We start from the raw sequence: 26075 nt of genomic DNA on the forward strand, positions 1-26075 counted from the left end.
ATCCTCAGAGATACATGCTCAGTGTGGCTTGCAGTATACAGAGTCAGCAGTACAACTTAACTAGTTATGTATGCGTTGATAGGTTTATCAAATGGAATTTGTCTTACCCCATTTTAAGACATCTAAGCCAGTGGCCATCACTACATCTTTTGGTAATCAATTCCATAAATTAATTGTCCATTGTATGGAGTACTTCCATTTGCCTGTCCTGGATCTAGTGCCATTCAACTTCACTGAGTAGCCTTGAGTTCTAGTGTGACGAAAGTAAATTCTTTGTTATCCACTCTTGTATGAGGGTATCTCAGAGTATTTTGTCTTGCTTTCTGAAGAGAAGAAAGTCCATCTCTGTATAATTGAGAGAGGGAGCCCTGGAACAAGTGAGTGGCCTACTCTGGGAAAAATCACAAAAACAGACTGCTTGGGAATCCATGGCTCTTTTTCGTGGTCTCTGTATATGCCTGTGCAGAGACATGAACTTGGAACATTCCAGAGTTTGTCCTTAAAAGGAAAAAAGAGTGGGGAAATGATCCCTCTATTGGCTAAACTATCCCTTTACCTCAGTTTTTCGTCAACAGCTGCTTGAGCAGGTCCTCAGAATTTTTCATCAGATTCATCTGTGGGAGAACGGCAGGTTTAGTCCAAGTTTTTCCCCTCCCAACTTCTGTTTAGTTGTTGTTGTTTTGTCTTTCTTTTCTTCTTTTATTTATAGTCTGTCTGTTTTGCATGTTTGGTTTTTTGTACCACCTCACCCCCATCCCACTTTCTTGCCCCAGCCAAGTTGGGCTGCAGGTGCCATATGGCCACAAAAGTCCATTTTAAGCAGTGTACGGAATGCTGCTCAAAGATCCCATCTTCAGACAGGCACTCCAATAGCCTCTGCTGCCTCAGAGAGGCACATAGGCAGTCTTTGCAGGAGTCTGTTCTATCTTTCACCAGACAGACTCACCAAAATAGGGTGTCCTATCTCGGGCACTCCTGTGGGAGAGCGCACTCCAAGCTAGCTCCTCAGTTGCAAGCAACACACCCAAACTAGTCTTCAGTATGGAGCAGAACTCATCTATGGCCTCCCCACGGTTAATCTCCATTATGGAGCGTAATCTTTCAAGGTGAGCTGCACTGGCGAGGATGCAGGAGGGCTTGGGCTCACAAGCTGTTCTGTTGCATCTTACCACTCAAAACCCACTAGAGGTGTCGGGTCTGAGACCTGAGTTGCTTCCACCTCCCCAGCACCCACCGCTGCTGCTGGACCTGATGGTGCCAGACTCACTGCTCAGCTGGTTTTAAAATCAGTACCGACCACAGCAGTGCCCTCACCACGAGCCCCACCTTCGGTACCAGCCCCTGCAGTTCTTATATCATGAGCCCCAGCAGCACCTCCTCCTCCGATCCTGAAAGGCAACCCGGGTGCTATCCCTGCAGCTAAAAAGGGAGCTGCCTCCAACCTTACTCAGCTGTACCATGAAGGTACAGTGTGGAAAAAAGCGAAGGGGAATATTGATGGGGTGCAGCCTTTGGAGGGCATGGGGCAAACAATAGGCATGAAAGCCAATAGGAAGAAGTGTCCCCATACACAACCAGATGCGCAGGATGTTCAGGGAGACCAGCCAAAAAAGCAAAAGCATTTGGCCATCCCTGTCACGTACTCCCCTGAGCAATATCCACTGTTGCCTTCCCAGAGCGCTCCACTACATCCTTATCTGATGTGAAAAAGCATACTTACAAAACCTTTTCGGAGCCTGAGTTCCAGCACAGGGACTCAGAAGCGAGTGATGGCAGCAGATCTGCACTTTAGCCAAGGTCACCACAGCACCCATATGGGCCCTATGACTGGCACAGATTCCGGTCTGGATAGGTGCAGATTCTGGTCCCCTGAGGTGTACAGATCACGCTCTCCCCAGGGTTCATGGGACTATGATTATTATTATTATGGACCATGTCCATGTTATAAAGACTCTTATTTTGAATTTTATGCTCTAGAGCCACATTATTATGCCTTGGGCTACCCATCACATCATGCCCTTGGAAGCAAGCAGGGCTGTCATTGCCATTGCTGCAGTTCCTGGTCACGTACTACATCCAGGTCTCCCTCAAATTTCCCAGAGAGACAGCTGCATAAAGAGGAAAGCCCTCGTATACCAAGTCTACACGGGAAAATAGCTTATCCTCCTCTGGACCCACCAGCTCCTACCCAGCCAGTGCATCAGCCACTGTTAATACCACTGGCTGGCCAACCAGAACACTCTCCAGGTGTAAATAATGCACCTGACATTCAGTTGGACCCAGAAACACCCACGGTCCCAGCCAGGAATTACAACCCAGAAGATGAAGTTGCCATAGGATGAGACCCCATCAGAAGAGTTCAAGCTGTATACTGATCATCTCCTTTGCATGGCTTCCTCCTTGGGGCTTGAAATACAACAGTCAGCCCCTCTGGAGGACCCAATTTTTCAACTTATCCAGACTGGCATTCAGGGTGCAATAGCTTTGCCCCAAGTTCCTACTCTTTCTTAGGTAGTAAAGGCAGCATGGGAGAAACTGGCTTCCATACCACCGACTTCAAAGAATCTTGAGAGCATGTATAAAGTAAACAAGACTCACAGTACCTCACTAAGCATCACATACCTAATTTGATGGTGGTGGAGACTGCACAGTCCAAGTCCCACGAAAGATCTTCATCAGCACCTGTGGATAGAGAAGGCAAATAATTAGATGTAGTAGGCAAAATAACCTGTTCCTCAGTGAGTCTCCTCATGAGAGTAGCCAAACATCAGGCATGTTGGGCCAGATACCAACACTTCATTCTAGATCTTCATCAGCACCTGTGGATAGAGAAGGCAAATAATTAGATGTAGTAGGCAAAATAACCTGTTCCTCAGTGAGTCTCCTCATGAGAGTAGCCAAACATCAGGCATGTTGGGCCAGATACCAACACTTCATTCTAGAAAAATTGGCACCCCTCCTGGAAAGTCTACACAGGAACAGAAGGTTACAGTGCAAACTCTTTTGCAGGAGGGTTTCTGGGTGGAAATACAGCAGCTATAAATGCCATGTGGCAGACTGTGGAGCACGCTCCATGGCTGTGGCTGTATCTCTGAGGAGACACGCATGGTTACACTCCTCATCGTTAACACAAGAGGCTAGGGCACATATAGAGGACTTACCCTTCGATGCGGAAGTCCTCTTTGGGCAGAAAACAGATGCCAGTGCAGAAGCTTCAAACCGCTGCCCGGTCTATGGGTTTTTCCTGCTGCTCCTCTTCTGTCTCCATTCCTAGGAAAAATATTCTGGCAAAAGCAGCATCAATCTGGACCAGGCCTGCTCGTTAGCCCCCCCACCCCACCGAGCTCTTTTTGAGCTACAACTCCTATAATCCCCAGCCACAGTGCCCAATAGCCAGGGATTATGGGAGCAGTAGGCCCATATCTGCAGGAGGGCTGAAGCTGAGTAGACCTGATCTAGACCTGATCTAGACAATCGCCCTCATCATACTATTCAGGTGATGCCTTTCGTCACCATCAGCACCAATGCCAGCAGCGGAAACAATTGCTTTCTGTGCGACAAAGCCCAATTCTTCAACGAAATACAAGCCCCACTACACAGAGAGGCAATGACATTACAACCTCCAAACTGTGTCAATACTACCACACGTGGGTGGCCATCACTTCAGATGACTTGTGGCTGCAGGATATATCAGTCAGTTCGCCCATCATAAAGACCACACTCTTCCTGTTAAATTTACTAGGCCTACACATCCATCACAAAAAGTCAAAGGTAAAGCTGACCTAGTCCATAGAATTCTTGGGCACGCCCCTAGACTCCTGCTGGGGGAGAGCATTCCTCATGAAACACTGCATCCTGGCTATTCAGGAAGCAGTATACAATTTTTTGGCAACAAAAGCTGCATACCTCCTCCTTTGTCCAGTGCTTATTGGTTCTGATGGCCTCCATGACAGCAGTTCTTCCCCTAGTTAGGCATTTCAAGCCCCATTGCCAGAATTACATCAGAAGGCTTCATGTCCACACAAGGATATGGGCATCTGCCCTCTGGTGGGTGGAATGTAGCAACCTAACAAAGGAGGTCCCTTTTCAACAACCACCTCAGACCCTGACAGTAACCACAGATGCATCCACTAAGGGTTGGGGGGCACACTTCAAGAACCTGGCTGTAGCAAGGAGATGGTCCCATGCAGAACAACTCGGGCACATAAACTACCTGGAATTGCTCACCATTTTTTATGTCGTTTGATCCAGGGATCCCCGGTACTGATCCTAATGGACAACACAACTGCGCATTCACATCAACAGAAACATCACTACATCAACAGAAAGGGTGGCATGGGCTCTTACCATCTTTTGTGCCTAGATCTCCATCTGTGGAATTGATGCATTAAGAGGACCATTTGGCCAATTGCTGTGCCTGTAGAAGGGAAAAAGAACACCCTAGTGGATACCCGCAGCAGGCAGGATTGCCTGTCTTATGAATGGTTGTTGGACCAAAGACCACAGCACAAGGTTTTTCACAGATGGGGCACACCCACATTGGATTTATTTGTAACTCAGTTCAACTTTAAGTATGCCTGGTTCTGCAGTAGGGCAGGCAAGGACCCCAAGTCGCTAGGCGATGCTTTCCTCAGGAATTGGAGTCATCAGCTTCTTTATGCCTTCCTAGTGTTTCCGCGGATTCCAAAAATAATCCAAAAGATAAAGCAAGACAATTCGTAAGTCCTGTTGGTCAGCCCTTGGTGGTCACGACAGCCCTGGTTCACTGCCCTTCTACATCTATCCAGGCGGACTTACCCGCCTCTTCCTCTGTCGCCTCGTCTTCTCACACAGGATCGGGGAACAAAGTTGCACCCTGAGCTGGACTTCCTGCTCTTGGCAATCTGGAAAATAGAGGGCTCAGTGGGCTCAGTGAGGATGTGAAAAGAATTATTGTGCCTCTAAGAAGCCTTCCACCCAAAAGAGTTACACCCTGACGTAGAAGCGATTTGCAGCCTATACCTCCAGCAGAGGCATATCCTCCAAGATGCTCCCATACTGGTAGTGCTAGACTACTTGTTAACCTTGAAGAACACTGGTCTTGCTCTTTGTTTGTTCTGTGTTCATTTGGCAGGGATTGTTGCAAAGCATACAGTTAATAGGGTTGTTTTCTGACCCAGCAGTTAAAAAGGTTTTTAAAGGTTTGGTTGATGTTTTTTCTAGTAGCTCCTAATTGTTGCTCTCCTGGGATTTGCAGTTGGTTCTGCCCTTCCTAATGAAGCATCCCTTTGAACCGGTCGCCTCTTGTAATCTTAAGTTACTGACCATTAAAACAGCCTTCCTGGTGGCAATCACCTCAGCAAGGAGGGTTAGTGAAATAAAAGTGCTAAGATGTGACTCCCCATACCTAATCTTCCATGGGGTAGAGGTATTACACCCAGACATAAACTTCCTTCCTAAGGTCGTTTCCAACTTCCACCTTTCCCGAGACATATGTTTGCCTGTGTTTTACCCAAACCCTGCAACAGAAGACAGAACATCTCACTCTTTAGATGTAAGGGGAGCGCATTGGCTTTTTATCTGGAAAGGAATAAACAGTTTTGACAAACCAGTTCACTATTTATTAGTTATGCTGGCCCCACTGAGGATTTACCAGTCTCAACTTAGAGAATTTCAGCCTGGATAAAAGAAACCATCACCCTCTCTTACCATCTGGCTAAAAAGCCCCTGCCTTGCCCCATATGGGGACATTCAGCCAGGGCAGTAGCAGCTTCTACAGCTTTTTGGAGCAGAGTTCCTCTGGAGGATGTCTGTAAGGCAGGTTTCCATGTTTGTTAGACACGACGCCCTAGATGTCAAGTCTTGGGCACAGACTGCGTTTGGTTCTGAGGTTCTTCTTGCAGAGTATGAAATTGGGTTGCTCCCTCCAGCCAGATGAGCCTAGCTTGCTAATATCCCAAGTGTGATGCACAGAGACCACAAAGAAGAACAGGTTGCTTACCTGTAACCATAGTTCTTGGAGTGGTCTTCTGTGCATTCATACTTCTCTCCCTGCCTCTCCGCAGCAGCCTATAAAAAATTTAAAAAAGAAATTCCTTGGTTGGCTGCATCAGTCTCCTAGACTGAAGTAGAGCAGTAGTTTACCCAATAATGGGTTTTCCCACTCTTTCTCCCTTTTTAAGGACACGCTCTGGAACATTCAGAGTTTGTGGCTCTGTGCAGGTGCATACCAAAGCATGGATGCACAGAAGACCACTTGAACTATGGTTACAGGTAAGCAACCTGTTCTTTTGCGCTGTGTTAATATCCATCTTAAAACCCCAAGCACATCGGCTCTAATGTAACATGTACTGTTGCTTTTAAGGGGACTTGAGGACCACTCATGTCAGGAATATTTTTGCCTGCATTGGGGGGCTTAGGCAGCCTATTACAGACTGTTTCAAATAGCCAGTGTTGTTTTTGGGAAGTACTTGCCCAATGGTGAAATGAAGCAAATGTTGACCTTCACACATGAGAAACCATGTGTAATCTTGAACATGATGGAGACTCAGCCTCTGCTTAGCCGCCAGGGCTGCTTTTTATCGTGAATTATTTGAAGCTCTTCACCAGAAAACTGTCTGACAACCTGTCCTTCAGAATGTGTATAACATGACTGATGAATTTAACACCAGGCACTTTGCAAGTGATTTAGCAAACAGTGATGCTTCAAAGGACAAAGTAAAATCTCAGTTGGAGAGCTTGTTTACATAGTTAACATAGTTTTTTTCTTTTAATCCAAACCCTCCTGATGCTTGGCTGGTGACAACCTTGGCCAGAGTTCTGGCTTTGCCCACAACTTAAATTGCACTCTTCTTATTTGATTGATTGATTTGATTTGATTTGATTTGATTTTTATATCGCCCTTCTGAAATGGCTCAGGACTGTTTACAATTAAAACAGAAACCATTAAAACCAATTATATAGATAGATAGATAGATAGATAGAAATAACAATTAAAATATCTTTAAAAAACAATTAAACAGAACAATTAAAACCCTAAAAACCAGGTTAGAGCATTAAAACAATTAAAACTAATTAAAAACCCTGGAGAGTTAGATGTGGGTTCAAATTAATTGAGGGGAATAGAAATGATGGAGGAGGGCTGGAGCAGGAGCATTGGAACCATTAATGGAGAAGTGGCAGAATTGTCCCCACCCTCACTCTGGGAGCACCAAGGGCTGCGGTGTGTCTGTGGGGAGAGGCGCAAGTGTGCCTTGCTTTCTCCTAGGTTTCCACAATTGCAGCCTTTCCTCCTCCTTCATACAGTGGAGCTATATTCGTATGGTTTCTTTGTATGGCAAAAAATGGAATTGTCTGCAGTCAAGGCAGCCAGTGATGGGAGCGGTACCCACTGCCACTATGCATGGCTTGTTGCCACAGTTTGAGGACAGTTGCCGGAGAACCCCACCTTGCATACCATATGCCCTTATGCAGAATGAGATTTCTGCCAGCTCCAACCCTCTCTTCCTCTTCACATTGCCACCAAGTCTCAGCATCTTCTGCAGATGATGTAAGGCTTCTCGTTGGGCGCCAGTCTTTAGGGGCTGAAGATGAAGAGTTCTTTTTTAATAGTATAATTTCCAATGTCTGTATCTGTCTTCCAGCTAATAGCTTGCTGGGTGGCCATGCACTTGGGCACATGCCTTGCTTTGTGGGAGGGAAAGTACTCTGCATCTCTAGCTGAATGTGACCATTTTTATTTAACACAGGTGACCAGACTTGTGCTTTATTTACAATATATAAACCCTGATCTATGCTGTACTTATCATATTTTTATGGAGTGATATTTGTTAATAAAATTATCAGTAAAATAAAAAGCAAGTTTTCTCAAGCTGAATAACTGTGAACAAAGCTTTGATTTCTTTTACACCACTGTGTGGAATTTCTTCATTTTTGATATCTGTTCTTGTACCTTGTCCACTCTTAGGGACAATAAAAAATAAAGCACAGATGCTTGTCTTTATAGCTACAGGACCGTACACAATTCAGTGACCGGGATTTAGCTACCCTCAAGAAATACTGGGACAAGGGCATGACCAGCCTTGGTTCTGTTTGCAGAGAGAAAATTGAAGCTGTCGCTGCAGAGTTAAATGTTGACTGTGAAATAGTACGGGTAAGAAACCTCCAGTCCTCTTGTTTCTAGTTGCAGGAGCAAAAATAGCCTAGATGAAAGCTTTTTTTAAAAATTGCATGAGGTACACTGAAATAGATTGCATGTGTTACATAATGAATGGCCACGTTCGGAAGTGCTCTGTTTCCTGACTATTTATAGCTAAAATCCCTCAGGTGAGACAGTTCTCAATCAGTAGCATGAGCTGAATGTTTGAAATTCCACTTGGGCTGGGGTTCATATAGCTTTTTAAACAACCAAGGACTTCCTTCGAAACTGAAAAGAAATAACTGTTGGTTGACCAGAATTAAAAGGTCCTTTAAGAAGGAAGTTGAAATTTTTTTCATAAGAGAGGGATGGAGCTCGGTGGCAGAAGCACATGCCTTGCACGTCAAGATGCTAAGCAGGTTGAGTGCTTCTTCTCTTGAGTTAGAGTCTAGGAGAGACCTCTGTGCCCATCCATAGAGATGATACTGGTCTAGCTGGGCTACTCAGTTGTAAGATAGTTGATTTCCTTTTAAAACCATTCAAGACAGTTTCACAAAAAAGCAGATTTCTCACTTCTACCTGGAATTGGTACTTGTTTCAGATAAGTCTTTTGGCACCTAGAATCTCACCTTTTTTTAAACTAAGGACATTCTGTTCCCAAAGACTACTTAGCTAGTTACTAGTTTTGGATCCAGACCCAATGACACAATGAAAAAAGTAAAAGAACTGCACTCTCCTATTTGTTCCATGGGCATCCCTCAAAATGTCCATGGAACAAGTGGCACACCACCTAGAGATGTACATATCAGGCAGTATAAAAATATGAAAAATAAATATAAATAAAATGCAATCGAGTTTGACATCCCTCAAATGCAATCAAAACTTTGAAATTGTTCAAAATTTTGGAATTAGTCCCTCAAGCAAAGATATCCATATTCTTCCTCTATTGCCCAGACCTTTTAATCTGCAAATTGACACTCCACTTGAGCTGAGGTTCATATAGCTTTTTAAACAACCAAGGACCTTCTTGGAAACTGAAAATAAATAACTGTTGGTGTGCCACTGGAGCACCTCAGCCAGACCTTGTTTGGGGAAAGCTAGATATTCCACTCACCCCAAATGCATATGACACACTCACACTTTTGGATCCCACCTACTGATTTTCTCAGCTTGGCAGGAAATCTCTTCAGACAATTGGATGCTATACCAACTAGCACTTGCTCTACAAGGACCTCATCTGATCCAGGCAGATCATCAGCTGACATTCAGAAGTATCACGGCGGGGTAGACTTTGGAACTGGTCAGGGGGCTGGCTTAGATAAGGAATATAGAAAAGGAAATTCTTTCTAGGAGTTGCCTTGGGCCAAGCCAGAGTTCTAATCCTGACTGCAGGCTTAATGCCTTTTCAGGCTAGGAGAGAAATGCCAGGGTACAGGGCACCCCTTTCATTGTGCTCCTACCAAGAAAAGAAGCATGGCTCCACTGCTGAGAGATGCCCTGGGCAACTGTGAACTACTGAGAGGATGGAAATGATGGCAGAAGTTCTCCCTTTTCCTGCCTCTCCATAGCTAAATATTATATAGATTCTAAACTAGGGGGCAGGAAATAATGTACTTATAAGTACTATTTTACACCTCTCTCTTTCCCTCTCTCTCCCTCTCAAAATAACATTCAGGTGCTCAGTTAAATATTGCTGGAATGGAAATAGTATCTTTTCAAAAAGACTAAGTAGGTGTCTGGCAAGTACAATTTAATTTAATCAACAATTAATGGAAGCATACTATATATATATATATATATATTTATTTATTTAAAAAAGCTTGATTTGCTGCAACAGTTGACTTTTCAGCTGAAGGAGCAGTTCATGAGCACTTCTAAGCACTTGGACTTCTAAGGTTAAATAGTTAAAATGCCTTATGGCCTGATCTAATTTAACTATGTTTTAAAATTGCTAGTGGTATTCTATTATAGAAGAAAATATCTAAGCAATTAGATTAGTTTATTAATTTAATTTAAAAAACCTTAATCTTTAATTTTAAAGATGCAGCTCACTTTCACAAGAGCCACAATTGCTTCTTGAATGTCTTGCTTCTCTGACCAAATGGCTACCCCTTCATTTACTGAAGTATATCACCCACCATTTTAGGTTGTAAGATACCAGTAGTCCCAGAAAGGAAGCCCAGATGATCTGTGCTCTGTGTAGTAATTAACGTTTATATGTTTCTTTTCCAACCCATATGAATGCTCAAGGTAGCTAACATCAAGAATAGAAATCCAATAATAACATTAAAGAGCAGCAGAGGGAGAAATGATTGCAAAGGAACACAGAAAAATAAATTCACAGTGAACAATCCAAAGGCTTGTGAAAAAGGAAACATCTACACCCCACCCACAAAGCCCTCTGAAACAGAAAGGTCTTCGCAAAGGCTGGAGAGGAGGGAGACCAGAAGAGCATCCCAGATAAGTGTTTTCCAAAGCCTGTGTGGCTGGAAAAAAGCCCCCTCCCACATTCCCACTTGCCTAGTCTCAGGTGACAAGGTGTGCCAAGCCAGGCCCCACTGGAAGATCTGAGCAAGAGGATAGATTCATATGTGAGGAGGAAATTCTAAGATGTCCTAACACTAGGCCATTTAGTAGGGGTGTGCAATTCGGATTTTCGGTGATTCAGTTCGGGACCTGAACCGAATCACCCCTGTTCTTTTTTGTGCCCGAATATGGGCCACCCGAATCACCCTTGATTCGGTTCGGATTTGGATTTAACCCGAATCTGAATCAATTCGGGGGGGAAGGGCCCAGGGGCAAAATTTTGGGGTGGGGTGGTAGTGCCCAATGGGTGGAAGCTACCACCCCAATTTCAGGGGGGTTGGGCAAAGGGGTGATTTTTGGGAAATTTCTGAAGTTTTCATGTCTTTGGGGCAGATTGGGGCAGAAAGTGGGGCCTGGGGCAGAAGAGTGGGGTGGGGTGGTAGTGCCTAATGGGTGGAGGCTACCACCCCAATTTCAGGGGGATTGGGCAGAGGGCTGATTTTTTGGGAATTTTTGAAGTTTTGGTGTCTTTGGGGCAGATTGGGGGCAGAAAGTGGATCTGCCCCAAAAGAGTGGGGTGGGCTTGTAGATAGTGCCTAATGGGTGGAGGCTACCACCTGTCCCCAATTTCAGAGTGATTGGCCAGAGGGCTGGATTTTGTTGATTTTCTGAGGTTTTTCTTCATAAAGTGCAGTGTGGTAGATTGAGTCATTCAATATTCATAGTAAGTGAGAGTGTGAAAAAAGTGAAAGTGGGGTCATGAGAGTTCTTTAATTCAAAAAAATCTCATTTGCTATCATTGAATGAGAATTCACACCTCAGAAGTTTTTCTGAAGGGATGTTATTCCCTTATTTTCTGAGGTGTGAATTCTCATTCAATGATAGCAAATGAGATTTTTTTCAATTAAAGAACTCATGACCCCGCTTTCACTTTTTCACACTCGCGTTTACTATGAATATGATGAATCCCCCATAAATTGGGGTGGTAGCCTCCACCCATTAGGCACTACCACCCCACCCCACTCTTCTGCCCCAGGCCCCACTTTCTGCCCCAAACTGCCCCAAAGACACGAAAACTTCAGAAATTTCCCAAAAATCACCCCTTTGCCCAATCCCCCTGAAATTGGGGTGGTAGTCTGCACCCATTAGGCACTACCACCCCACCCCATTCTTTTTGCCCAGATCCCATTCTATGCCCCCAAACTGCCCCAAAGTCACTAAAAATTAAAAAAAAACCCCAAATCGGCCATGAGCCGAATCACCCGAATTTTTCGGCCCCGAAATTCGGGTAATTCGGCTCGGCCCCGAAAAATATCGGGGGACATCGGGGGTGATTCGGTTCGGCCCCGAATCACCCAAAATTGCTCATTTCGGGCACAGATCGATCTGTGCCCGAAATTTTTTGCACATCGGACCTCCGAAAAGTATACAGTGTACTGTGCTTGATTGGCCAGCAAATTCGTCTGACCTCACCCCATAGAGAATCTATGGGGCATTGCCAAGAGAAGGATGAGAGACATGAGACCAAACAATGCAGAATTGCTGAAGGCCGCTAATGAAGCATCCTGGTCTACCATAACACCTCATCAGTGCCACAGGCTGATAGCATCCATGCCACGCCGCATTGAGGCAGTAATTGCTGCAAAAGGTGCCCAAACCAAGTACTGAATACATATACATGCTTATACCTTTCAGAGGTCCGATATTGTTCTATTCTTCAATCCTTGTCTTCTTGGTTCCATGTAATATTCTAATTTTCTGGGATTGTGGATTTGGGGTTTTCATGAGCTGTACGCCATGATCATCACAATTATAACAAATTAAGGCTTGACTTATCTCGCTTTGCATGTAATGCGTCTGTCTCATATATCAGTTTCACCTTTTAATTTGCATTACTGAAATTAATGGACTTTTGCACGATATTCTAATTTTCCGAGTTTCACCTGTAGTCCAGCCCTTTGCTCAGCACAGGAAACTGGGACAGCATCCCTGGAAGATGGCCATCCAGCCGTTGGCTGAAAACGTCCAGCAAAGGAGGCTGACTTATGAACTACTTCGGACTGAATTATAGAAATATTTGTGATATTTTCCATATCTGTTTCTCATTGCAAAAGACTTGGATTGGAAATCGAAGGCGAAAATATCGTCTGATGGGAATTGAAGTTCCTCCTCCTCGGGGTGGCCCTGCTGACTTCTCCAGCCAATTGGATTCCAGCAGTAAATCAATGCCCATTCCAGGAGATGATGCTTTGACTGACGTGGGAGATGATAATGACAGGAATGATGAAGTATCAATCTGTTTATCAGAAGGAAGTTCACAAGGTATTCAGACTTATCACTGGTATCATATTCTAAATTCTGTTCCATCTTGCATGCTATTTAACAATCCTGACTTTCTCTTTCCTCCCTCACTTCCTTTTTCTTTCAAATTCACATGCATTTATTTTTTCCTACCAATCCTAAAGTGACAGCAAAAATACGTAGATGTAGAGTATGAGGAGAAAGTCATAAATTCTTGAATGTATTACTTTCTCCTTGTATCCAATCCTAGCCATGTTAACACTGATAAAGGCAGGCTGCAGTAGAGAAGCAGCTTTAGTTAGGATTTGATGTGTTCACACATTGCTCTAGTTTCACAAGTTCAACTAATTGTTCCAGTCAGAAGCACCAGGAGCAACTGAGACTGCAGCTTCTGAACTTCAAAAATAGCCCATTTCTGGGGCACAGCTGCAGATGTGTCTCCAGGCTTGATCTTCCTGTTTTGTTTGAACAACTTGGAGAGTGAGAAAGGAGTTGAGAAACTGAGAACTGTTGGGAAAATACTTGTCATAACTTTGTCAAAATTTCAGCTTTAAAAAGAGCAACAACAGAGAATTGGGGAGAAGTGATTGAAAGCTGAAAAACTTGCCAAAATGTGAGAATCTTCTCTTTGCCTGGAGAGAGAAGAAATCCCTCTTACAGGAGAGTTGAGTGAATTCAGAGCATTTGGCAATTTCCAGTGAAAATTGTCTTAATAACAATTGGTTCTGGCACTCTGAAGCTTATGATAGACCCGTTGGGGAGAGCCAATGAGAAGATTATTGTACTTGGTTCTTACACAGCTGTGGGGAAAATACAAGGGAAGAAAGGAAATGGTGGCGGTTCTCCTTGCATGGGTAGGAGGGCATTCCTAGATAGGTTAGGTCCCACCTCTGGGACATAGGAATCTGCTTTATACAGAGTCAGACCATTGGTCCATCTAGCTTATTCTTGTCTACACTGACTTACCAGCAACTCTCCAGGGTTTCTGGCAGGAATCTCTCCCCACCCTACCTGGAGATACCAAGGATTGAACCTGGGACCTTCTGCGTGCAAAGCAGATGCTCCACCACTGAGCTATGGCCCTATCCCTAGAAGGCAGGACTGAAAACCCACCCCCCAGGAGGGGAGATGAAGACAATAAAGGATAAATGATGATCTAATACAGGATAAGTGATCCAGTATGGTCTAAGTCCAGAACCTCTAACTGGGGATGTTTCTGTCATGTAACATGGTATAAACCAGGGCTGCACAACTTCAGCCATTGGACTACAGCGCTATCATCCCCAATCACGGTAGCCAACAGTCAGAGATGATGGGAGTTGTAGTTCAACACCTGGAACCCCAAAGTTGTACAGCGCTGGCTTGTACAAAAAGTGTTATGTGTAGGCAGGAGAACTTCTAGTTAGTGGTATTGGACTTAGCCCAGGATAAGTGATCTAATGTGGTCTGTGATGGGGCTGCTACCACTCAGCCTTCAACATGGGGGTGAAGAAACTGGAGGCTGAACAAATTGGATACTAAATTGTCTGAGAAGCTTGTCTTGGCATAACTGGTCATAGCTGTCAATCCTCAGGCAAGTTCAGTGCTGGAAAAAAGGAAGGTATGGGGTGTGTGAAAGAGACAAGTAAAATTATGCTTCTGTAAGAGTTAGTGGTTTTTCCTAACAGCACTGCAATTCAGCAACTTATTTTCTCTATTTCTGTAGAAGAACACAGTGAAGTTCTTCAGAATGAAGACCTTGGTCACAAAGAGGGGGGGCAGACTCCTGTATCTGCCGATAATGTGGTAGGTACACTTCCTACCCTGTAGTAATTTTGATTGCATCTAGTTAATATAGTCACATTTGAAAACTGTTTGATTGCCACGCTCATGTTTTTCTGAGAGGGTATACACAAGGCTATACCATCTAAGTACAGCAGATGTACTGTGTGTAAAACTGCATCTTAGAAATCTCTAGCTTCATTTTTAAAGAGCAGCTTCTCGGTTGCTGCAATCAGGGCATCTCATTGGGTTATCCTCATCACGTGCTCCTGGGCAGAACTATGTAAAATACTAATAGAAGTCTTTAGAGCCTGACGGGGATAACTCCGCCCCAGTTCTTATAGTCCTGCGTTGCTCCTGGTAGGTTTTTCCCTTACTCCTCTGGTCAGGTTATTATATCATTCTTCTGTACTTGGACCTATTTGTCGTTACTGTCCTTTTTAGCTCTTCTCTCATTTCTGTTTAAAAAAAAAAATTATTAGCTACTTCGTGTATACTCCTTCTTCCCCTGTCTACCTCCCCGCCCCACTCTCCACTCCCCTGTTATATGGAGCACGCAGGGAGGGTTTTAAACATTTATGTGCCAAGGGGGCGAGCTAAACTGGACTTTCCATGGGGCTCTAAGGCTCCCGGTTCAACTCTCCCGCTCGCCAGTAGCCCGCTAATGGCCAGGGCCGCGTTGCCGCTCACAGAAGTCTCCCGCCTCCCTGTCCCTTTCTCGGCAGTCTCTGAACCGACCGAGTGGGCAGAGTGAGAGGCCCCCGCTTCACTCCCACTTCTGAGCGGCACGAGCGGGGAGGAAACAGAAGGGGAGCAAGAAGGCAGCCCGCAGCGGAAGCACCTGACGCGCAGTACGGCAGCTGTGTTTTACCTAGAGCAAATGCGGCGGGAAGAAAAGGCGTGAGCCGTGTTTGCGCTGATGAACTCCAAATTGAAGGCAGGGGTCCTCAGACCCATCGCAAATCCCCCTCCCACAAGGCGAGATCAGGGCTTTAGCCAGGGGAGTGAAAATGGTGGGAAAATCGGGCGATTCAGAGGGGAGGCAAATGACGGCCGCACAGAAAGCTCTTCTCAAAAGTCCGCCAAAATGTCAGGTGCGATGCTGGGAGAAAAAGATCCTGGCACCAGTCATGGCACACTTACGATTACAGGGCATTCACGTCTTTGCCTATCTGGACGATCGGCTCGTAAAATCGGGGTCACCAGAGTCGGCAACATCCGACCTGGCAGTGACGTTGGCTACCCTGGAACAACACGGGTTCCTAATAAACAGGAAGAAAAGCCACCTGATGCCTTCTCACAAGATCTTGCATCTAGGGGTGCTTATAGACACCATGCAAGACCGACTATTTCTGCCAGAAGACAGAATTCGAACTCTGGTCTCGGAAACACAAATGGCCTTCCATACATGGGAGACACCCGTGCTATCCCTAGCAAGGCTTCTGGGCCTAATGGTGTCCTCCTTAGAGGCAGTACCTTGGGTGAGGTTCCACCTCAGGGAACTGCAGTGATTCCTTTAGCCATTCCAATCATTCATCTTGAGGAAACGGAACATAATGGTACACATGCCCTCCAGCGTCCAGATGTCTCTTAGCTGGTGGAGCTCCCCCAACAATCTATCAACAATCTATCTTGTGGGAAGAGATTCCTAGAGTTCCCAAGGACCATTGTGATGACGGACGCCAGCATCAGAGGTTGGGGAGCACACTGTCATCAGTACTCTGTTCAAGGGAAGAGGACCTCCTTCCAGGAGAATGGGCACTGAACCTCCAAGTGTTCGAACAACTGGCACACAGGTGGGAATGCCCTGTCGTGGACTTATTCGCGACCTCTCAATGCGAAGCTGCCGCGTTACATCACCAGATTCCATTGTCGGATGGCTGTGGGGACGGATGCACTGTCCAGCCAGTGGCCAAGAGGTGTGTTGTATGCCTTCCCTCCAATCCCATTGCTGACTCGCGTGTTAAGGCACATAAGGGAACAAAAGGCAGAGGTCATTCTAGTGGCCCCTTACTGGCCAAGAAAACCGTGGTTTGCCGAACTGATTTCCCTCAGCATGGACAAGCCATGGCTACTACAAGGACCAGTCCAGCATCCGGATCCAGCCTGGTTTCAGCTAGCCGCATGGAGACTGAGCGGCGGCTGCTGAACAGGCAGGGGGTGATGGAAAAGGTGGCCACTACCATACTAGCCTCACGTCGCTCATCAACAAATCGAATGTACCAGTACACATGGAGGGTGTTTCTCCGATGGGCTTGTCATCACCATATCGCCAAGGGTCAGGCCAACCTAAACTACCTCCTTCAATTTTTGCAAGAAGGCCTAGATAAAGGACTAAGACCGAACACATTGAGAAGACAGGCAGCCTCTCTGGTTCCTCTCATAACTGGGGAATCCTCAAAGGTTTCAATAACTCATCCTTTGCTAAAACACTTATTGAGAGGGGCGACTTTCTGTGTAATCTCACAGGATTCTGTTCACCTGATACCGGACCTGTTCAGCTGCCCAAATGTGTTATCCGACTTCCATGTGTCACAAGATGTATACTTACCATCATTTTGCCCACATCAGACACATCCTCAAGAAAAGTTGTGGCATAAGCTGGATGTCCGGCGCTGCCTAAAGAAATACATTGCACGGTCCGCCAGTTTTCGTAAGACAGACTCGCTATTTGTGTCATACTTACCGGCCTCTATGGAAGAGGCAGTGTCTTCCAGGACAGTTGCAAGATGGATACGAGCTTGCATCTCTCTAGCATGTGAGCTCCGAAAAGTCCGTCCACCTGAACACATACTAGCCCACTCCACCAGATCGTCTGCAACTTCAGCTGCCTTCGCAAGCAATGCCCCTTTTCAGGAGATCTGTAAGGCGGCAGTTTGGAAGAACCCATCCACATATATCAAACATTATAAACTGGACTTATATGCCTCCGCTCAGGCGGCCTTTGGGAGGCGGGTTCTCCAGGGAGTACTTCCCCAGGAGTAGAGCAATATGTGGGTTCCCCCCCGGAGACGTACTGCTTTGGTATGTCCCAATGAGATGCCTTGATTGCACCAAGAATGGAGCATTGGTCACTTACCGTGAAGGCTTCTTCTGGTTGCTGCAGTCAAGGCATCTCAGCCCACCCGTCTCATTCTTAAATAAATTCTGCTCTACTCCAGGACAACTGCTTCTTAGGATAGGTATGGGAAAAGTTGTTGGATTCCAATTCCTATCTTCTCTTTATATTGCCTTCATGTTACATACCAATGTTTTATTGATGTTGTATTCAGTTTTAGTCCATTATATCTGGTTTAGATGTAGCTTCTCTTTGCTAACGCGGCCTATAAGAACTGGGGCAGGGTTATCCCCGTCGGGCTCTAAAGGCTTCTATTAGTATTTTACATAGTCCTGCCCAGGAGCACGTGATGAGGATAACCCAATGAGATGCCTTGACTTCAGCAACCAGAAGAAGCCTTCACGGTAAGTGACCAATGCTCCATTTCTTAACTTTTATTACTGCAAATACATTAATTGGGGGGAGTGTCTGTCATTCCGACAAGACTTTAGAATCTTTGAACTTGAAATAAAATGTGTACTTTGCTTCTTTTTCAGAAAATAGAAATCATAGATGATGAAGAAAGTGATATGATAAGTAATTCTGAAGTGGATCAAATGAATTCTCTTCTGGACTACAAAGCAAGTAACTTACATTTGTTTTTTAAGTAGGAGGTTGGTTAAGTTACTCCAAACCAAAATTTAGGCTTCATTCCAGGAACTGAATTAGGAGTATGGAAGGATGGGGTTATTTCAGGACACCAGCAAGTGCTGAAGTTGAGCTTCAGTTTAGTATAAAAGACTGACGGGTCTTCAGAGTATCATGCAGAATTGCTACTCCATTACTACTGCTTTTCTCTTACCCTATGGAAACATAGAACACACTCATGCTGTTCACACAACTACAAACTGGTAGGACAAGAGTTGTACCCAGCTTCGGGAGCTGTGCACATTCCTGATTTTCAGTTGTGTGTGAGCAAACAGCTAGGTAATAACTCAGAGACTTGTTTTGGGTGGGTAGGAGGAGGGGGAACTGACCTTGTGTGAGAGAGGAGCTGGGCAGGATGCCTTTCCCCGCTACCTTGCTAAAATACTGGGTATGATTCCTGAGTAGGACAGCACCGTCCTACCCCGCTCCCCTCTCTCACACAATCACTCCTCCCTAGTTTGCTCACACGCAATAGAAAATCAGGGGTGTGTTCAGCTCCTGAAACTGGGTAGGTCTCTTGTCCTATCCAGTTTGCAGTTGTATAAATAACCCTGCTGTCATTCAGACAGGCCCCCAGTTGTATAAGGATTTGTGTCTCTGTCTTCCTCAGTTCATCCATTACTAACCTTTTTTTAAAGCATTTCATGGTTTTCTTTCACTTTTTCTTTGTTTACTGACTGCGTTTTGAACACTCTGGGTAGTGAATCTCTTTTCCCTCCCAGTCTTGTTAACACAAAGTACTGCTGGCAAACTGGTATAGAGAGGTGGGAAAGCTCTTCTTCTTTGTGGTGTTTATGCAGTCACAAATATGGAAGGTCTACTCATGTGCAGAGCAGCACTTCAGAAATTTCTAGAGCTCATCAGAAAATTCTTGCTCCTGTCCTCAAGCTGAGAAACCCCCTGCCATGTACATGCCTTGAGGGTGGGAAGAATAGCTCAGATTTTTTCAAATTTCATTTTCAAATGTTCTTAGCTTATTTAAGAATAACAGCAATAATTTTTTACAATTGGAAAATAACTGTAATTTCTTTTTGCATGACCCATGTGCATCCAGTTCAAATGCAGTTCCTGTCTGTGTTCAAATCACAACCATATACTCAGTCCCTGCTTCTTTCCTACCAGTCATCCTTCACTCCCTATTTTGGTGGAGTGATCTTGGCCGACATCCTGATTAATGCTTTGTCTGTGCAATGAAAAAATGCTCTGCCACAGTGTTAGTGTCCCTGCTTTGGAAGCACGGATGCTTGCATGAGGGGTGCGGGATTTCCACTGATTTCCCCTTCCCCTGGAAATGCTCTTTGCAACCTGGAAATATGTCCCTGAGGGCTGTGCAACTCTCAGGGACATATTCTTGGATTGCAAAGAGCTCTTCCAGGGGAAGGGAAGATCAGCAAATCTCTCATGCTCCCTCCCCCACCTCAACAACACTTTGTGTCACCACTTCTGAAACAGATACAATACCACTATGTCTGGGCATCCTCTTACTACACAGGAACAGTGTTAGTCAGGATGTCATCCATCAGCTGATATCCAAACCAAGTTATTAATTAGAAGTACCAGTGAAATAAGTGGGGCAGGTTTGTCATGACTGATAAGCAACATCATGAAGCAGACACACAACCCACACTTCCTTCCCCACTGCAGGCTTGATACCATGGTTACAGTGCTCTTCAAGTAACTAAGGGAAATGGGCATTCTTCCTATTCTCAAGGCATGCATATGGCATGGACTCTCTTTACTCAAGGGGAGGTTCAGAATGCTCTGCTAAGTTCTGTAAGTTTCTGTAATGCTGCCCTACACGGGTGCAGATCTTCCATATGTCTGCACAGGTGACCACTTGGAGAGCATCAGTTGCAGCCTGACATAGGAACATAGGAAGCTGCCATATACTGAGTCAGACCATGATTCTATCTAGCTCAGTATTGTCTACACAGACTGGCAGTGGCTTCTCCAAGGTTGCAGGCAGGAATCTCTCTCAGCCCGATCTTGGAGATGCTGCCAGGGAGGGAACTTGGAACCTTCTGCTCTTCCCAGAGCAGCTACATCCCCTAAAGGGAATATCTTACAGTGCTCTAAGGTAAGACCTCCACTGAAGCTCTTTCCACATTCCAGACATACATATCTTTTTTCTCCTGTGTGATATATATGATGTATAGTAAGTTTTCCACTCTGACTGAAGGTCTTCCCACACTCCAAGTATTTATGTGGTTTCTCCCGAGTGTGGGTTCTGTGTTGTGAACTAAGTGCTCCACTCCTGCTGAAGCTCTTTCCACCAAGAGAGAGCTTGGTGGGGACAAGAGAGAGCTGGGGGCATGCTCATCAAGCATTTGTGTGGTTTCTCCCCAGTGTGGTTTCTAAAGTGTAAAGTAAGATTTCCCCTTATTCTGAAGCTCTTTCCACACTCTAAGCATTTACACAATTTCTTCCGTGTGTGCATTTCACATTGTGGTTGAACACTTGGCTCAGGACTCAAGCTTTTCCTTTGGGGAGGGCACAAGCTTCTCTATCTTTCTTACTGCATTATATTTTGGATTTCATGTAGAGAAACAGGAGATCCATTCCTCTTCTTCCCTTTTGCTCCAATTTTTAGTTTCTGGATGCCGTACAGCACTGCAACTCTGCCCTCCATTTTGATCCAACAACATGATCCATACCACTTTTAAGATAATCTGTTGCTTCTCAAGCTAGCTCATGGCCTAGTCCTAAAATGGACTACATCTTAGTGCTTGGGATGGAGATTACTGCCAACTATGAGAGTGCAATGCCATGCTCATGCAGTTTTAATTAGGGGTGTGTCCGAACCGGTCTGGAGGCCATTCTAAAGGCCTCCGAACTGCCAGACCGGTTCGGACCTGGCTGGTCCGGGTCTGGGTGGGGGGGGTCTTACTTTAAGGGCAGGAGGGCTTGCTTACTCCTCCCGCCTCTTTGCTCCCTCCAGCACCCGTATTCTACCTTGTAAATGGGGCGCTGGAAACCAGCCGCCACCCGCTCCCCCCCCCCCCGCGAGCAGATTAGGGCCCAAAATTAGTAGGGTACTGCCGCCGCCGTCCCCCCCCCCCGAGTGCTCACCGTGTTATTTCCAAAAAAAGGGAGGAGCTCGCGAACAGAGCTCCTCTCTCGGCAAAGTCTGTAGCAAAACTGGGGCCTGGGGCGCGCGTGCGCGCGATAGACGTCGAAAGGAACTTCCGCCGGAGGCCCGGTCTACCCGGCCTCGTTCCGGGTAGACCGGGCCTCCAGCGGAAGTTCCTTTCGACGTCTATCGCGCGCACGCGCGCCCCAGGCCCCAGTTTTGCTACAGACTTTGCCGAGAGAGGAGCTCTGTTCGCGAGCTCCTCCCTTTTTTTGGAAATAACACGGTGAGCACTCGGGGGGCGGGGGGACGGCAGGGGGGGGACGGCAGCAGCAGTACCCTACTAATTTTGGGCCCTAATCCGCTCGCGGGGGGGCGGCGGGGGCGGTTGGCTTCCAGCGCCCCATTTACAAGGTAGAATACGGGCGCTGGAGGGGGCAAAGAGGCGGGAGGGGTAAACAAGCCCTCCCTGCCCTAAAAGAAAGGCCCCCCTTCGGTGCTGGTCCGGACTGCTCCGGACCATGCACATCCCTAGTTTTAATTCAAGTAAAGTAAACTTTATTACGGTCAGAGACCAGCATAAAATTGCACATTAAATGAAGGTAATACTAGAGAAAAGTTACATGTTGATAGAGGTGATTGCAAATACGATGACAGATATTGTGAAAAGGCTAGAATTAAGAATAAAAAGAAACAAGCTGCAATCCTAAGAAATTAAAACCACTGAGAACACTATTTCCATAATAAAATGCACAGAAAAGATAAAAAGGGGAATTTAAAATAGTAATATAGCTGGAAATGATTTCATATGTGGTAAAAAGCAAGAATTAAAATTAAGAATGCAGTTTTAATTGGGGTTGTGTGAATGCTATCCCAGCGTCACAGGCAGATGGTGCTAGAGTAGATGTTTAGGAGGAGGCTGCTGGTTTCTTTGAAGACAGATGGGCATTGCCAAGTTCAGCAGCTTGTGGACTGCAGCCCTAACATTTGTTTCTGATGCAATATAAGAAAAAAACTATTGGAAACGTGACAACTGTTTCTTTTTGCCGAAACTGCAAAGGTTACATGTGTACATAAGAAATGGGGGTGGTTCATTTTCAACTAACGCCCTCAAACAAATTTCAGTTGGTGTTAGAAAAAAAGATGTATTTTGTACTAGAACTGTGTCTAGATTTGGAATGAGTGGAGTGTCTCTGAAAACACACATACTGTGTACATAATTGGGACCCCCGTGTTTAATTTCCTGAGTGCTGCCTTCAGGGTAAGGTCAGTGCTGAATGAATATAGATGGGGAGAGGGAGATATGACCTTTTCTTAATGTCACTTGTCACCCAGCTGAATGGCGTGTTATGACAGCCTGCCCTACACAGCCCTGTTTGGTTTTTTTAATACATTTTTGACACAAGCAGTTAGTCTTCCTGGCCGCATTGTTTCCAAATAAATATGCATGTTTGCTTTGACTGGGCCAAAGCATGAGCTGAGGAGGTGACTTGCAAGCTTTTGTTGCTGGTAAAAAACCAGCTGAGTGGTGGGTTAGTTGTTTTGCTGTTCTGTTGTCTTATTCCAGTACTTGAAATAAGGCAGGTGGGGGGTTGTTGCTGCCCGATATAGGAGTTTCCCATATTCTGGGAAACACACCAGCAGGGATTCAAACCAGCAGCCTCCTGCTCTCTAGCCAGGTTGCTTCTCTGCTGCGCCATTAACATTAGTATTATACAGTTATGTATGCAATTAGTATAGTGCAGTTATACATTACACCTATACTAAAAGTACTGCATTGGCTACCAGTATGCTGCTGGGCAAAATACAAAGTGCTGGTTATAATCTATAAAGCCCTAAACAGCTAGTATATAAGAAAACTATCTGGATCATGATTCGTTGCATTCATAATGAATGGGTTCTGTGCCTGCGCAGGGACCTCACAGATAGATGATTGACTAACTCCTCACTATGCCTCCAACTGCCCTGCATATCCTCCGTGCTTCCGTTATTTTCAGCAGTTGGGGTGTGCTCTTGCTCAGTTTCTATTAGACCGCCTATGTGTCTACACCTCGTTTACTTAGCTCCTCAGTGAATTATAATAAAAGTTTGGATAAACACGGTAAAAGGACTTCAGACAGGATTCAAGATAACGAAATAACTCTAATCAATTCAAACAGAAGAATAAAAATGGAGCGTACCCCAGACTTGTCTGGGGGACGCACAACTCGGAATTACAGACTAGCGACCGAAGGACTGCTTAACGACAAATTGAAAGCGTGATAGACAGTACATAAGTTTTTTTATGGAAAGAAAGAAATCTAATGATGGCGTCCAAGCCTGTAGCAAAAACTACGTTCAAGTGCTGCACGGAATGCCAAGCAAAGCTACTGATGACAGATAGCCATGACGCGTGTTTGCTTTGCTTAGGGGAGCAGCATAGCCTGGCAACATGTAAGAGATGCTGCTCGTTCTCGAAACAAACTCTCAAGAATCGCACACTGCATCTTCGAGCAGCTTTGTATGACGAAGTGCTTCAACCACCAACACGGACACCGACACACCATCAAAGTCGTTGAGCATGGGATCATGCCTGGTTGCAACTCCTTTGGTGGACCCTGCAATGACGCAGTCTAAAGCCACCAAGGAGCAAGAGTTCAAGCATCCAGAAGTGGTGGAAAAGAAGCACCACTGACGCAGGAAACATAGACATTATTCCACGGATGAGGAGGAGGACGACTTCCCTCCTAAGAAATGAACTGCGAAGACGGACACTAGAGGAAGCACATCCTCTGTTGAGATCATCTTGGGGAGGTCCATCTGCAGTTGCCACCAACTCGTCTAGTGGCTACTCAGGGATGGGCCTTCTCCATTGGTGCCCCAAGGCTTTGAAATACACTCCTTGTTGAAATAAGAGTGTCCCCCATCTCTGATAAATTTTAAGAAGCCAATTAGGACACATTTATTCACTCAGGCTTTTAATTATACTTACAGATTTAACATTGTGTTTTAAATTTTTTTAAAAAAATTTAATGTTTTAATTTCATTTTAATTTCATTTTAATTTGTGCTGTTTTATTGTAAACTGCCCAGAGACACAAGTTTTGTACGGTATATAAATAGGTTAAAAATACTCAACCCTAGCACCCGGAATTAATTACTTTTGGTTAACTGTTGCCAGATACTACAAGCTGCAGCAGATAATGTAGCTACATTATACAATGTAGTAGGGTTCTAATCTGAAAGGAGGAGAAAAACAAAGTTCCACAGACCTGCCTGGCAAATTCTCTAAAGCAAAATAAAACTATTACAAATGTCTCTGTGAAAAGGACAGTACAAAAGAACAGGGATGGTACAGAACAGATTTTGCGTCCTGTTTTGAGCACAAAAGTATTCCAGCTATAGGGTACATAGGAAGCTGCCTTATACTGAGTCAGACCACTGGTCCATCTAGCTCAGTATTGTCTACATAGACTGGCAGTGGCTTCTCCAAGGTTGCAGGCAGGAATCTCTCTCTCTCAGCCCTCTCTTGGAGAAGCCAGGGAGGGAACTTGAAACCTTCTCGCTTCCCGGAGTGGCTCCATCCCCTGAGGGGAATCTCTTACAGTGCTCACATGTGGTCTGCCATTGTTCCCCATGGGTAGTTCCTAGGGACACCAAATTGGGTTGGGAGGTAAGACATGATGGATGCTACCTACCACCCAACCCGCAAAAGAAATGGGCAAGTGGGTGATTTTAAACAAATTTTTAACTTTCCCCCCAAATCCTACCACCCAAGCCACTTGGGTGTCCCTAGGAGCTACCCCCTCTCAAGTCCTGCTGTGCTGACTCATGGTGGTGGGGGTGGGGTGTTCCTGGAAGGGATGAGCAAAGTACGCCGGGAGGTATACTCCCAATAGGGTCAAGAAGACTAAACTAATGAAACGGGTACAGCAGCCAGCCTCAGAACTGATAATGAAGGCATTGAAGTGGTGGGTAGCTTCTGCCTTTTAGGATTGACCATCAACAGTAACGGATCCAGGAGTTAAGAAATACGCCGCAGACTAGCACTTGGTAGGGTTGCAGTGAAGGCCTTGGAAAGGATATTTAGATGCTGTGACATGTTTCTACTTACAAAGATTAGAATCATTTGGGCAGTGGTTTTTCCGTGACACTTTATGGATGCGAAAGCTGGACTTTGAAGAAGCAAGATAGAAAAAGTATTGACGCTTTTGAACTTTGGTGCTGGAGAAGACTTTTGAGGATACCATGGACAGTCAGGTACATGGTATCCTCAAACAAACCAATGGATCATAGAACAAATCAATCCAGAATTTTCATTCGAGGCACAAATGACCAGGCTCAAACTATCACACTTCGGACACGTGCAAAACCCCAGCTCCCTTAAGAAGTCCATAATCCTTTTTTGTCCCTTCTCCCTCCCACACAGCCAATAAGGGCACAGTTGACCATGAAAACACCTGATTTGTATGATAATAAGCCAATCAAGAAGCAAGGAGATCACAAGCCAATCAGCAAGGGGGAAACAGGCCTCCAGCATGGTGCTTGATGTGTTTCAATTGAAACAGGGTTGTTCTG

The 26075-nt window shown here is 45.3% G+C and overlaps 1 protein-coding gene across 10 annotated transcripts in view; it reads left to right on the forward strand.

The window, feature by feature from the left end:
* Positions 1 to 26075, forward strand: part of HDX (highly divergent homeobox) — a 71303-nt gene that overhangs the window by 27288 nt on the left and 17940 nt on the right. For 8 of the 10 annotated variants that reach the window (XM_053273737.1, XM_053273738.1, XM_053273743.1 and 5 more), the window contains 4 exons: positions 7985 to 8131; positions 12757 to 12964; positions 14649 to 14728; positions 18299 to 18382. In XM_053273737.1, coding sequence (XP_053129712.1) covers positions 7985 to 8131; positions 12757 to 12964; positions 14649 to 14728; positions 18299 to 18382 — 519 coding nt within the window. Of the gene's footprint in view, positions 1 to 7984; positions 8132 to 10366; positions 10939 to 12756; positions 12965 to 14648; positions 14729 to 18298; positions 18387 to 26075 lie in introns of those variants that run through there. The other 2 variants (XM_053273744.1, XM_053273745.1) reach the window with 2 other exon arrangements.

Source organism: Hemicordylus capensis, chromosome 11 (assembly GCF_027244095.1).
Source record: "Hemicordylus capensis ecotype Gifberg chromosome 11, rHemCap1.1.pri, whole genome shotgun sequence".
NCBI lineage: Eukaryota > Metazoa > Chordata > Lepidosauria > Squamata > Cordylidae > Hemicordylus > Hemicordylus capensis.